At 43.3% G+C, this 14,346-nt stretch overlaps 1 protein-coding gene across 2 annotated transcripts in view; it reads left to right on the top strand.

Annotated features, from left to right (window-relative positions):
- Positions 1-12,305, top strand: part of palmdb (palmdelphin b) — a 65,246-nt gene extending 52,941 nt beyond the window's left edge. For both annotated transcript variants that reach the window (XM_087845802.1, XM_006805154.2), the window contains 3 exons: positions 1,048-3,448; positions 3,531-3,622; positions 10,359-12,305. In XM_087845802.1, coding sequence (XP_087701928.1) covers positions 1,048-3,448; positions 3,531-3,622; positions 10,359-10,442 — 2,577 coding nt within the window. In that variant the 3' untranslated portion in view covers positions 10,443-12,305. The remainder of the gene's footprint in view (positions 1-1,047; positions 3,449-3,530; positions 3,623-10,358) is intronic.
- Positions 12,306-14,346: the final 2,041 nt, after the last annotated feature.

Below are 14,346 nucleotides of genomic sequence, written 5' to 3'. Positions count from 1 at the left end.
AAATGTTTACGCGTTACCATAGTGACCAGAGAGCATTAAGGGGGAAAGAGGAGGATGTTATTGTTGGCGCGTTTCATGAGGACGCTGCTAATAAAGTTACACAGTTACACAGTGAATTCGTGTTTATTTACAAAATGCCACCGTTTTTGTCTTTACAGAGTTTACAGATTTAAACAATAGCACTAATATATAAACTGTACCGTATCACCCACAGGATGATCTGGTACTGTGAGGTCATAGAAATAGGATGAGGCCTGATTCAACATCTTGTTTTCCATGAGAAGGATTTTAACATCTGTGTGGCAAAATGGGCCAAAGTGACAGCAGAGCACTGCATCGACTAGTTTCTCCATACAGGAGGCAGCTTGAAGCTGCCAACATCAACAAAGGCTTTTGTGCAAAAGATTAAATACATTTTAGTAAGCATATAGTTTTAATAACAGGAACGTTTGCAGCTTAAATACGTGCACAATTTATGCTATCCTTCAGCGGCAACGCTAAGAAGGCACTGTTGTGGCTGATAGTTTGAATGCTAATGTATGTAGGAAGTAGCATCCTGGCATCTGTAATGGCAGTGCTCACTTTTCCTATTTGTTTAACAAACATGTTTACAGACAGACGTGTGCACACAGACACACAAACACACAGAGTCTTTTGTATTGTGTACATTTCTGTCACACTGTTTATACTTTTGTCTGTATTATTTGGTTACTTGTGTAACTAAACAGCATGTATAGGGCTTATGCTCTGAACATGCTGCATTTTCCTATGACAACACAAGATTTCAGACACATTTCCTGATGTAGCAGCAATCAGCCCACAAAGCTTATTAAAGTGTGTGGTGGTACCCAGTCCTGTAGTCTTACATAAGGGTAGACACAATAGACAAAGATACTCTCTAATTTAGCTGTTTTTATATGCTGCCTGTCTTTCTGCACTGAATGACAGAGGAAACACACACACACCTATATATATGTGCTTAAAACAAACAAACAGCAATTCTCCACTCTAAAAAACAAATCCTTCTCTTATTCTCTTTTCTCTCAGACGGCGACCTCAGTGGATAGAGAGGCAGATGGAAAGGAACTGAACAAAGGTTGCAGCACAGCTGAGGATCACAACTCCATGTCCATCACCATGGAAACAACAGAACAATCAGCGTTGGAGATGGATTGTGAAGTGGATGTCGGTATGGCTGATTCACCTAAGCAACAGGACTTTATTGCAGATGACGAGCTTGTTTGTTCAGCGACACCGCCATTAGTCCCGGAGTCTCCGTTGGAAAAGGTAACGCCTGACACTTTATTAACTGACACGCCAAGCAGTAGAGACGCGAATGACAAGCGTGACTGCTCTGAGCCCGACGTCTGCACTGAAACGGCTCGTCAGAATCAAAAAGAAGCTTTGGTTTTGGAGCCGGGCTGTGAAGAGCTCAGCAGGAAGGAATCAGTCACCTCATCTGTGTCCGACCCACTCTCCAGTGTAGACAGTGTGTGTGAGAATGACCCCCAACATAAGAGGAGGAAAACACCAGAACTAGATCCTGAGCAGGAACAGACCCCGGAGCTAGAACAAGATGCTGTACCAGTACGAAGCCCAGAGCCTGGTGAAGATCCTGAGGAACTAAGTCTTGAACTAGAGCAATACCCTGAACCAGAGCAATACCCTGAACCAGAGCAATACCCTGAACCAGAGCAATACCCTGAACCGGAGGAATACCCTGAGCCAGTGCTAGAGCCTGAGCTAGAGCCATTCCCAGAATCAATGCAATACCCTGAACCAGTGCAATATCCTGAACCGGAGGAATTCCCTGAACCGGAGGAATACCCTGAGCCAGAGCCATTCCCAGAATCAACGCAATTCCCTGAACCAGTGCTAGACCCTGAGCTAGATCAGTATCCTGAGCCAGAGCCTGGGGCTGTTGACAATTATCTGCATTCTGAAGAAGATGGCTATCTAAATCTGGAAATATATAAAGACCCAGAGGCCCAAGAACTCATATTTGAACCATCCGTCACAGAGGAGTCTATGTTAGCACAGTGCATTAGAGAAGAAGCTATGTCAGACGTCTCCACCGAATCCTGCCATGAACCTGGTCCTGATGAAATGGAAGAATGCCTGAGAGTTGAGATTGCAGCAGCATCTTCAGATAGTGAGGCGGATGAAAAATGGAGAACGATATTCTCCTCTTCTATTAATAGAGAAGATGACGATTCATACTTGGATAGTCTTCAGTTGAGTGCCCAGGAGCTCTTTGTACAAAAAGCTGAGATGACAGGTGCTGAAGACGAAGACAGCAACGCTTTTCATGAAGTGTGTTTCGAGGTCCCGCAAGTGGAAGACGTTCTGGAACAGCCCGAGGTTAACATGCCTTTCCCCAGCCCTTCACAGGAGGTTAAATATAACCCGTTAGGCCTTCAAGGCTTGTCTAAAATATCTGAAGATGAGAGTGAGAATGGTAAAGATGCCAATTATAACCACATCGCTCACCAACCGCACATCAGCGTAGATGCAGTCAAGAAGCTACCTAAAGACTTCTGTGTGATACAGGAAACCAAGAGTGAGAATGTTAGTACAGAGCACGTGGACTTCCAGCTGGCTCGGAAACAGTGGCGGGAAATGGAGGAACAAACCAAAAACAAGGTAGTCTTACCTACAACCAAGCAGCTGAGCTTCCACGGCAGCTACAGCTTCATGTACACTCCAGTGCGCAACATTGACCGACCTCACAAGAAAGCACATGATCTGGAAAACTTAGATCTGGTTGGGGAGTATCCTCACACCCAGTTTAGCCCCTGCTCAGAGGATTCTGGTTTGGATGATTCCAGCTACAGGTCCCCTTATGATGACCCAGAAACAGTTGAAAGGGATATTCGCATATCACTGGAGAGGGAAGAACATTTCAAAAGGGAGAGGGGCCTTTCCAGGATGGGCAAGTCAACTGATTGTGCACCATCAAGAAGTATCCCTAGATCAATAAGCACTCCACTGACGCCGTCATTCATCATCACCTCCTCACCTACCAAGGAACCCCTGAAGCATGAAATGTCAGCGAACAATGTAATCATTCTGGACCCTAGCAATGACTTTACCTCTAGTCCCAGGCATGTTAAAGACAACGTGAATGCTCAGTCTAGTGACTGGCACTCCAAAGAGACCAGCTCCAGCGTCATCATCCTGGAGACGTCCAATTTGATCATTCGCAGTGCCTCTGAGTTCTCTCTCAGTAAAGCATGTGAGCAGCCCCAGGAAAAAATGTTCCTGAACAACCCGTTTTTCAAACTACGTTCAAGAAGCACAATATCCTTGGTGGATGAAGAGATCAAGATGGTAAAGCAGAGGGAGGATGAGCTGAAAAAGGAGAGGGAAACTCTGTATGCCAAAGACAGGTTCAGCGCAGAAAGAGTATTGTCAAACCGCATGGAAACGCTGACCTTTAATAACTCAGGTATGCTAGCATGATATTCACCATGTTTCCCCTCCATTTGCCTATGTTAATGCTGATTATCAACTGTGGTGTTTCCTATTAGTTGATGTTCCTGTGAAGTGCAAGTCGTCTCCATCCTCACCAATGAAAACCACCCACAGGATGGATCGTGCTGCTCTGTCGTGTGATCACAGAGTGAGTTCTTGATAAAACATCTTTGAATTTCTTTGTCATCAACCAAAACATCCAATTTCATGCTTTGCATTTCACATTTGTACTGTCATTATGAAACCTGAGACTTGATAAATAAGCTCAAATATAATGTGCTCATTGTCTCATTTATAGTGTAAATAAGATATGATTTACTAGTAATTTGTGTGACCTCATCTAACGTGAGGACTATTTTTGCCTTATAAACATTTATAAATAAATGTAATGTCTCTGGCCTGTGACATGTTGACACCGCTGCAAGTGATGTCGCACAGAAGGAGCAGCAAGTTCAATCTGTGTCTCTGGGAATAAAGGGGGTTGGTATCCTGGGGAGATCTCAACAGAAGACAAAACTGAGACATGTGTACATACTCCACCCAGACGAGATATGATGACCGAGTTGATGGATTGTTGTGAAGCAGTGAAGCGTAGCCTCCAGCTCCTGATCCAACCGTTCTGTTTGGCTGTTGGTCTGGGGATGATATCTGGAACTGAGACTGACCCACTTTCTTCAGAAGGAATTACAGGAGAAATGTATGTAATTTAAAAAGATTTAATTTGCTTCGGCAGTTGGAATTACAAGCTGGACCTCCATGTGAACACAGCCAGCTGTCTTCACTCAAAGGACGGCCCTGGATCGGGCCGTATCATTTTTATAACCCAACAATAACACACAATCATTATAACTGTCTTCTTCGCCGAACCATCCCGATGTCTCCATTTGGCCTTCTCCTCACTCACGACCCTCATTATCTGCTTCTTTTCCTGGAATGACAAGACAGAAAAGAAAACCCCTCCCTGCCAAGCCTTGATCATTTTAATAATATCCTACGACTGTTTCTATTTGACTCTCTTTGGCCGAGCAAAGATCCTTCTAACCATTATCTAGTGTGATGTGTAAGCATGTAGCAGAACCCTCTGCTTCCCGTCAGTTCTCAATATTTGGACTGACAAGCACTCTCTCTGTGCTTAGTGCTGTCTAACTACACAATCACACTCCGGTGGATGCATCGGAGAGAAACTTGGGGTTAGCATCTTGCCCAAGGATACTTGGCATGCAGACTGGAGGAGCCTGGGATCAAACCACCAACCTTCCGATCAGTAAGTGACCTGCTCTGCCTCCTGAGCCACAGCCACCCTGGTCCAATCCCGTCATGCCGCTGAACAACATTTTATATCCTCAAAACATGGAGCACCAACTTGTTTCTGAGCACATTGCGTTGTGTATATAAAAATAATAAAAACAGCTTTAATAAATCATTTAAACCCCAACAGCTCCCAATGCAGAACAGAAGGACTTCCACACCTGTGAAGTAAACTGAGGACCTCAATCAGACAGGATCTCCACTGGAATTTCGTGGAGTCGGAAAACATGATCTGTCAATAGTTTAGCTGTCTCAACAGCTGATGGCAGTTTGTCCAATGCTAAAGGTGGGCTGAATTAGAAATCCTATCAACACTGGTGAGTATTACAGTTTTTCCCGAGGAAGCGGGGAGACCAGTAACAAAATCTATGTGGAACAGAGTCTCTGTGGAATGGCTAGTGGTTGGAGCAACCCGAAAAAGCACTGGTGTTTATTGCAGGCAAGCTACTACGTACGCTCTCACATCCTTTTGTACCGAATCCCACCAAAAGTGACAGCGGAGCAAAGATATGGTCCTACTCATCCCAGGATGAATGGGAAAATGGAAGGTATGGATCCAGTGGAGTAGTGTGGCACATGTAGAGGTGGGCACAAACTGGCAACCAGGTGGGCCAGTGCTGGGTTAGGCTTCTCCTGAAGGGTCTGCTGGATCGTGTCCTTGATTCTCCAGGTTACTGCACCCACCCTGCAGGAACCAGGGAGGATGTAACCAGACTCAGCAGTACTAGTGTTGGTGGCGAACTGGCGGGAGAGAGCATTTGACATCTCTGGACCTTGAGCGATAGGAGTTAAAGTTAAAACGTGCAAAAAATAGTGACCAGTGGGCCTTGACGGGCGTCCAGTCTCTTGGCTGTTCTCAAATAGGTTAAGTTCTTGTGATCTGATTCAGCTTCAGGTGGCCAAGTGAACGAAACCTTTGCGGACATGAGGTAAGTTACAGGTGTCTTGATGCATGCTCAACCAACCTGGTGAGTAAGTGACGTCTTCAGTCTCAGCTGACTGCAGGTTTCTTATAAACAGTGCATTTGCATAATGACTGAAACCAGCCCACTGAAGGAACAATGGGCTGGGAGGTCAGTTCCTTAATCATAATTATGCAAATTCTCATGACCATTGATCAACAACCACTGATCAAAGACCACTGACCAATGTCCATGAGTACCATTCACAGAGAGTTGGGGAATGGCTGCAATCACAGCATGTAAGATGGTGACAGATGTACCCTTAGGCCCCCTCCTCCATTCAGAGATGGTCTTTCCCTTTTCACGTAAATGGATGTGCCAGTGGTTGTTGAGTCATGAGAATTTGCATAATTATGATGAAGGAACTGACCTCACAGCCCATTGTTCCTTCAGTGGGCTGGTTTCAGTCATTATGCAAATGTACTGTTTATAAGATTGAAACCTGCAGCTGAGACTGAAGACGTCACCTGGATGATGACGAAACGTTTCTCCCACAAAATGCCATGTCCAGATGAACAGAATCAACCTTTGGAGATAAGTTGCAGGTGCTGCTACCTGACTGTAGTTGTGGATGAAATGGGAAACGTCTGTACAAGTTCGCAAACCCAAGGAACTGATGAAGGTTGTGGGCCTGGAAGGAGTGGGCCATTCAGCGACTGCTCAGATTTTGGCAGGGTCCGTCTTCACCTGCCCCCCTGCCAGAAATTAGTCCAGAAAAATGATGGATGGTGAATGCAACTCGCACTTCTCTGCTTTACATACAGCAGCCACTGAAACACCGTGTGAAAGTGGATTCAATTATCTGGGAGAGCCTTGGAAAAACTGTCATTGAGGTGGACAAACACAAAAAGGTTTAGGAAATCTCTGAGAATGTGATTCACTAGTGCCTGAAGTGCTGATGCATTTGTAAGACTGGAGGCATGACTTGGTATTCAAAGTGACCCAGTGGTGAATTAAGGCTCTCTTCCATTCATTCCCATATCTGATGTGGACTAAATGGTAGGTGTTTTTCAGGTCCAGTTTTGTGAAGATGGCACCGTGGACGGGTTCAAAGAAATGATGGGATGGCTGCCAGTGAATCCAGAATATAGAACAGAATGGAAGCTAGGACCAGAGGAGACTAATGAAAATAGGTGGGCTGAGACTCCTTTCAGCCCTCTCTCCCTCAGGCCATTTTCAATCCTAAGAGAGACCAGATCCTCGAAGGACTCAGGCATCTTGGGAGGCTAAGTTGTCCCATATCTGATCGTTCAGGCCCTGAAGGAAAATACCCTGAAGTGCGCGATCGGGTCAGCCTCAGCTGGCGTGCAAATTGATCAAAAATTCCATGACGCTTCTTGAGAAGGGTTGCAAAGAAAGCTGTAGGCACGAGGAGACAAGTATGCAACAATCAACATTAAAATCACAAGCAAATAGAGCCATGTTGTCACCATGAGTCGCTGATGGACTGGAGAAGAAGAGATGACCTCACCGGGCTTAAATGCAGCCACGCTGATCGTCACTGAATGAAACAGGTGAGTGGGAGTGTCCAAGGTCCTGCCCAGGATCCGGGGAAACACAGGAGACGGGAAAACACTGGAGACGGAAAAACACTGGCCGTTCACACAGACACTGACATCATGTGCCTCATCACCTGAGCCAAGGTGCAAGAATTCCTCCGTCTAACTCACAATATAATAAAAACACCATGTTTGTAGTCAAAAAGGTGCACTGTTATTGTAAACAGATTATTACACTTCTACACTCCTCAGTGACACCAGCACCTATGAAGCCCACACTACAGTTTGTTTTTGCTTTCCACAAAATTGACACCAGATGTTTTATATTTTCATTCTCTCTTATATTTCTAGTATTTTTCTCTTCTCTGTCCTGATTTTATTAGATAAAGAGCTGAAGGCTCTGTTCCTCTTACATGTCGGTATTCTGGAAACCTCGAATGTTTGTACCTGCCAACACATCTTTGTTCTGTATCTCTGTGTGCATCATTTGTGTTTCTGTTGTGAAGCTGAGACTTGTTGTACTTGAGGTTCTTTAATTTTCATTTATAAATGCTTTATAAGGCAAAAAAATAGTCACTTTAAATTTAGGATATTTAATTAATTCATTAATTTTCTTTTATTAATTCATTTAATTGAGTTAGTTAAGCACACAGCATGCTTAACCAACAACTGTTTACTGCTTGAATCAGCCATGAACTACAGTAAGAAATGACAAATCACTGTTTAAATGACAGCATGTACATGTTCTACTGTGTATGAGCTGATTAACCAGGAGAGGTTAAAACGCTTCTGGCGACTTTATAAATGAGGACTTAAGCGCTCACTAAGGAGGGACATTATTAAACTTCAAAGTCTAATCTTTGTTTCAGAGGACTGTAGTCTACTGTGCACGACTGCAACAACTATGTTGTGATTTAAAAGCACGTGGAACCACTTTCAGCAGCGATAGCGTGAAGTATTTGTTTTCAGTGATCATGATCTCGTGTCACTCAGCAACGTAGATTTGATAGGTAAACTGACAGCTCCACTTTTATGCTCAGCAGAGTCTGTTAGTCACCACTCTGCTCTCACACAAACCCAACACACTCCTCCACTCGGGGCAGCAACTCGTTCTGGAGTAGGCGCTCCACCCTTTTCCAGCTGGCAGGAAGTGCTGCTGCTTCTCATTCATGCCACCTTACACTGAGCTGTGCAGCTACTTCAGTGCAAGGCTGGAGGCAGAGTTTAATCATGAGGCCACTAAAGAGGAGACACCTCACCAAGCGGCTCCTGTATCAGCTCACTTGACACAGTCCCAGATCTCATCCTGGTGTTTGCACCCAACTACAAGTAGCTGGTCTCTGCTCATGGATATGCCCACAACAATGCTGTTGTCTGGAAATATCCCTATCTCAGTGAAGCCGCAGAGCTCAGTGGCCATGACGACAGAGTTCGGAGCTTGAGTCTCAGTCCGGACTGCTCGATGCTTGATTTGTGACCAAGAGCAGCCTTGTCAGAGTCCCACCAGAAACAAGTCGGACGCTCGTCTCTGTGCTTATCCTGCTAGACCTCATTACTGTTGACTACAGTATTTTATTATTATATTATTATTTTATTTTATTATAAACTAAAGGTTCTGCGTAGATTATTTGTTCGTGTAAATGGAGAGTCCTCGTGCAATAAACGTTAACTATGGAGTCCCACAGGGTTCAGTGTTAGAGTCACTGTCATGCGCCGTGGCGCGCGTGCACAAAAGGATCCAAACGCAGACTCAAGCGCTAGCAGAAAATGACACTTTATTATAACAACAAACGACCCGGGAAAACCAAAGGAGCAAAACGAGGAACTAAAAAACCCGGGGAAACAATGATGCGAGGAAGCCGGAATCGGGGCCGTGGGAGGGATTAGAGCGGGACCGTGGGAGCTCGGGAGGGAAGTCCGTGAGAAGGAAATCCGTGGAGGTAGTGGATGGGCCAGATGATGTACCAGGTGATCCAATTGAGCAGGAGGACAGGCAGGTGGCAGACGCTGAACGCCGGATCGAAACCTAGACACAAGTAGGCAGATTTAACACAGCTCCAACAAGATATGAATGCAACGCTTTTGTGGGAGTCCAGTTACCACAGAGAGGTGATTAACGGACTGGCGTGGAGCATCCGTCAGCGCCGGGTTAAGTAGCTCTTCAGGTAATCACCCCGATGGAGAGCAGGTGTGCCGGTGATGGCCCAGCCTGGGGGTGTGGCTACCTGCGCATCACACATTCCACACACAGGACCACGGACCATGACAGTCATTTCTGTTTACATTATACTTGCTTCCATTCAAATATTATTGGGATTAATAATCTGTGAGTGTTCAGAAATGGCTCCAAAAGATGAAATCTACAATTCTGCTTCCCAGATTTTCACTGAGATGAATTTTATTCTGAATGTTGGTTATTCTAGTGAACTGGTGAACAAACCTTTTTTTTCTAACAAAGAAACTCTGACATTCATGTCCACACTGAGTGTATGTGACTCTTTTTACATAACATGTAACATTTTATGGCTTTGTTTGTTACAATAGTTTATTTTAGGCAGTAAAAACTACTTACTTACTAATTACTACTACTAATACTTTTCTAGGACATTTCGCCCTCCACACAATTTAAACAGTAAGCTTGTTATTTGTAGCAGCCAAATCTACAGGCTTTATAAAATAGACTCTACTTCCTGCACCTGGCTGTATCATGTTTGATGTCCAATTTCCACCATGAATTTAGTCAAAGTTAGTGTGCCATGCACAGTAAAGTCTCTTTAAGACAAATATTTATATTTAAGTAATGGAAGCCGTGTTACATCAGTCTCCCTCTGAAGACAGGTATCTTGCATTATAGCTTCGATGATGATTTGTACATCTGAAAACAGTATGTGCGTCAAATACAGCAGCAACAGGCATGACAGGGTTGTACCTCGGAAAGAAAGAAGTCACATCCTGTCTTAACTGACAATAGTTTGAGTCAATAACAGAAAGAAAAGGTAGACTGTCATTGGAAAACTTGCTTATCCTATCTTTATTTCAATAACCTGAGAAAGCTGGTGGAAGAGGTGGAGGGACTGGTGTGAATGCAGTAAACCAATAAAGTGTCTTTTGCCAGTTTCCAGAGATCCACACTGGAGGAAGACGCAAGAGCGCCATGGCTCTGCGCTGGGAGGCGGGAGAGTTCACCAAGAATGAATGAAGTCAAAGGTTCACTGCTGTGAAGTCAGACGCTCTGTTGAAATGGTTTCATGTTGTGACATAAATTCTGCTTCGTGTGACGCTTGGGCAAAGAGTGTTTATTCTTACGTTAGTCTGAACAAAGCTTATTGAGCACTGATGGCGGAGCTGATAATGTTCTGGCCACGAGGTGCATATTATGTTTGTGAATACGCATTTGACATTTGTTCATTCCTTGTGGATAAATACTCATATTTGCTGCTGTTTTAAAGTCTTAATAAGCTACAGAATCTGTAATTGTTTTAGTAAAGTGATGTTTCTTAGACAACTAAAAGCAGTGCCAACATACTTTGTATTTAAACCCTAAACAACTATTTTTCTTCTTGTTTTTTGGCTTGTGAAGAAGCACAGAAGGTCCTAAAACTGACAAACAGTAAAATAAGAACAGACTCAGCAGTTTGATATGGCATCGAGTCCTGTTAATGCACCACAGGGTTTAGTGGATCCTGGTCTTTGCTGAAGATTTCCTTCTGTGGGAATAGATAAAGGATCGTTTCATTGTTTGTGCCATGTCCGATGACTGATTGGAGTCAGTATTAATCCTCCAATAATGTGAGTGTAAACCTGTAAATGGACTGCATTTATAGAGCTCTGCACCTTTATTAACCAAGAATGTGACCCTAAAATGTCTCTGCTGGGAGAAAAGTGCATCGTTCTGTTGTTGGTGGCGAGGATGAGCATAGCAGGCTTCACGTAGTCCCCGGCTGTCAGGATCTTACGGCCCTGTGGATGACTCTGCCCCAACAACCAGAGGAACTCACAGGATGGTGGATGCTTCATATAGTTACCATCTGTTTGCTTTTCTATTGTTCTGTCGTTGCAGCTGATGTGCTTTTCTGCTTTAACACAACTGAATTCTCCAAAAAGGCTCCAATATGTTCCTGCTGTTAGACAGAGGAGCGTGCATGACAAACAAGAGACTAGTTAAAACCAGCTCAGTCCCTTTAATGCAATTTTCTTTCTGCTGAAATCATCAGAACAGCAATGTTGTGTGGATCAGAAGGTGTACACAGACAGCTTTGCCTCAGTTTGATGTGATGAACAGACTCGTCTGAACATGTGAAATTAGACACAAAAAACTGTTAGTGTCAAAGGAAGAAACAAAATCATAAAACCTGGAAGCACAACAAGGGCTCTGTGAGAACGACGACACAATAAAGGTTTGTTCTTTCTGCCCTGACTAATGTACAATACTGTCCACTAACCTTTGAGACATTATGTCAGTCAGACTTTTGATGTTATTGTCTTGATAATGAAAGTGTGGTCGTGTATATTAACTGTATTTTCATATTATGCTGTTAGTTGCAACTGATATTTAAGCTGGATGAACAAAGGAGCATCCAACAACAACATCACTCAGACAATCATATTATAAATGTCCAGATTTTTATGAGATATAAATTTATAATTCCTGTCCAACCCTCCTCGTGGGGTCGATGAAGCCATGGCTCTAAATCACACAGGGTAATTAAAGGTTACTCTGATAATTAACAACTTATTTATTTATTGTTAGAGATCCTTTACATGAACAAACACACTGAAGGTTTTTTTAATAAATGTTTCTCTCTGAAAAACACTTTATACAAATGCAGTGCTTTCACCTGAGAGTCTATTGATCCTACAGTTTATTTTTCATGTCAGGTTTGTACGCTTAACCGCTGAAGTATAGCTTACAGAACTTAAGGTTTGCTTGCTGATGTTTAAACATTTTGTGTACAGCCTCCTCTGTCGCGTTCAGGGGCTGACTGGGGCTCTGTTTGCAGGGGATTTTCACAGTGTATTCCTCATGCAAAAATAAATAAAGCTATATATGATATATGAAGAACTGTGTCCAGCTTTGTTTGCTGTTCATCAGCCTGTGATGCCTGTTGGTTGTGCAAAGGACACAGTAATCCTGGAAGTCACACTCAAAGGTTTATGAATGACAAAAAACAAAAACAGCTTCTCTTCTTTATCATCTGAGTATAAAATGCCATAAAATCATTGTGCTTCTGTAAGTCCATGAATAATGTCCTCATCTTTTTTGAGATTCACTAAAAAGACTCTTTAATTTAAATAACTGCCTCATATACACCAGAGAACAGATTTTTGTTGTTGTTGCCGGAAATGTTTGTGGGTTTTTAAAAAAATATGTTGTGTTTCAAGTTTTTGCTCTTATGTAAAAAAATTCCCAAGAATGGTGACTGAAAGTTTTCATAACTTGTTCATAAGGATCCAAAACGAAGGAGCCCAGACTCAGGGAAACACTCAGGATTGCAGCTTTATTTGCAGATAATTAATAATGCAACTGTAGTTGCACATTTCTGTCCCAAGCGTCAAAAAAATAATTCCTCCACTTCTTAATGTGTCCAGGTTTATTTCTGACTGACACAAAACAAAGATACCACATCACGATGTCACGGTGCTGCTACAGCATCTCCCCGCTGTGCTGGCTCATTCAACCACACAAAAGGACAAAACAGGGCAGAGGCAGAGGAAACGGGAAGGAAAATAACCAGATGGGCAACATACATGTGAAAGAAAAGGAACTGATGTGAGGAAAACAGGAACACAAAGGAAGGATTACAGCTGAGGCCACTGGCAACTAAATCTACTAACTAGTGCAAAAATAAGAAACAACAAACCTGGAGTCTCAATGGTGTTTACTGATGTTTTTACTGCTTCCTCAGTCATGTGATTTATTTCTAAGACAACCTCAAAGATCACATTTTGTTTGGATAATTTAAGCAAGTTGCACTTCCTGTTACAGCTCGGTTATAAAGGGGTAATAGTAGGGTAACGAGGTTATTACCATGCAATGACCAGAGTAATAACAATGTAATATCCAAGTATCATCATGGTAGCAACAGCGGTTACAGTGAGTAATATTACCATGAAACACTTTATTACCACTCAGTTACCTGTGGCAGTTTCTGTGTAATAAGAGCCCGTTCTCACTCCCGAGGCGTAACATGCCGACGTTTTGTCACGTCCCGCAGCGTTTCTGAGGAACGCGAAAGGAGACCTTCGGCGTTCTTATGGTACGCGGCGGGTTATGGCCGAAATCCAGTGCAATGACGCTCCCGTGGTAATAGACGTTCCAGCCCTGTATTCCAGCCCTAAACCTAACCTTATCCCTAGCCCTAACCATAACCTTTTTCCTGAGGTTAACCAGGACTTTAATTATGTTAAATAGTGTGTTTCTAAGCGATTTGAAGAAAAAGAGCGAACATGTGTAGATTGAGTCCATATGGTTCTCATTTTTCCTCATTTTTCCGAGGTCGTCATTCAGGAACGTGGTGGGTAGCCGAAAACATAATATGTTGACGATTTGTCACCTAGTGTAAAATGTTACGCTTTGGGAGTGAGAACGTGTTGGTAATAAGCAGGAAACGGAGCTGCAAAACGGCCTGTTTCTATTTAATAACATATTAATAACCAGGTAATAAATAACCTTTTAAAACAAACTTAAAGAATAGTAATGACTACCAGGAAACACCTGTGGCAGCTTCTGTGTAATAAGCAGCAGTTTAATACTTTGGTCGTGATAGCTGAATAAAACAAGCATCAGGAAGTCTGCAATGAACTGGAAGCACTGAGAGAGGATCCTGTTTCACAGCTTTATCATGACAACACATGACATTGTGTTTCAGGGAGGAGAGAAGGTGGAGCACAGTTTTAAACTGTCCAGTGTAGAAAAATAAGATGTTATCCATGTTCTCCTGCTTGTCCCATTGAGGGTTGTGGGGGGCGCAGCACCATCATCACCACCTTCATCACTGACTCTTAACCATCCAAAGCCTTTCCTTCAGCGAGGAGCACACAGCCGCCCACTGCATACTGGAAAACTAGAAGTTTGAAAAGAAAAACAATGTTAAACCAAGCGT

The sequence above is a fragment of the Neolamprologus brichardi genome, chromosome 9 (genome assembly GCF_056152115.1).
Source record: "Neolamprologus brichardi isolate AB-2024 chromosome 9, ASM5615211v1, whole genome shotgun sequence".
NCBI lineage: Eukaryota > Metazoa > Chordata > Actinopteri > Cichliformes > Cichlidae > Neolamprologus > Neolamprologus brichardi.
The sequence above is the reverse complement of the archived record's forward strand: the minus strand, read 5'-3'. Positions and strand labels throughout refer to the sequence as shown.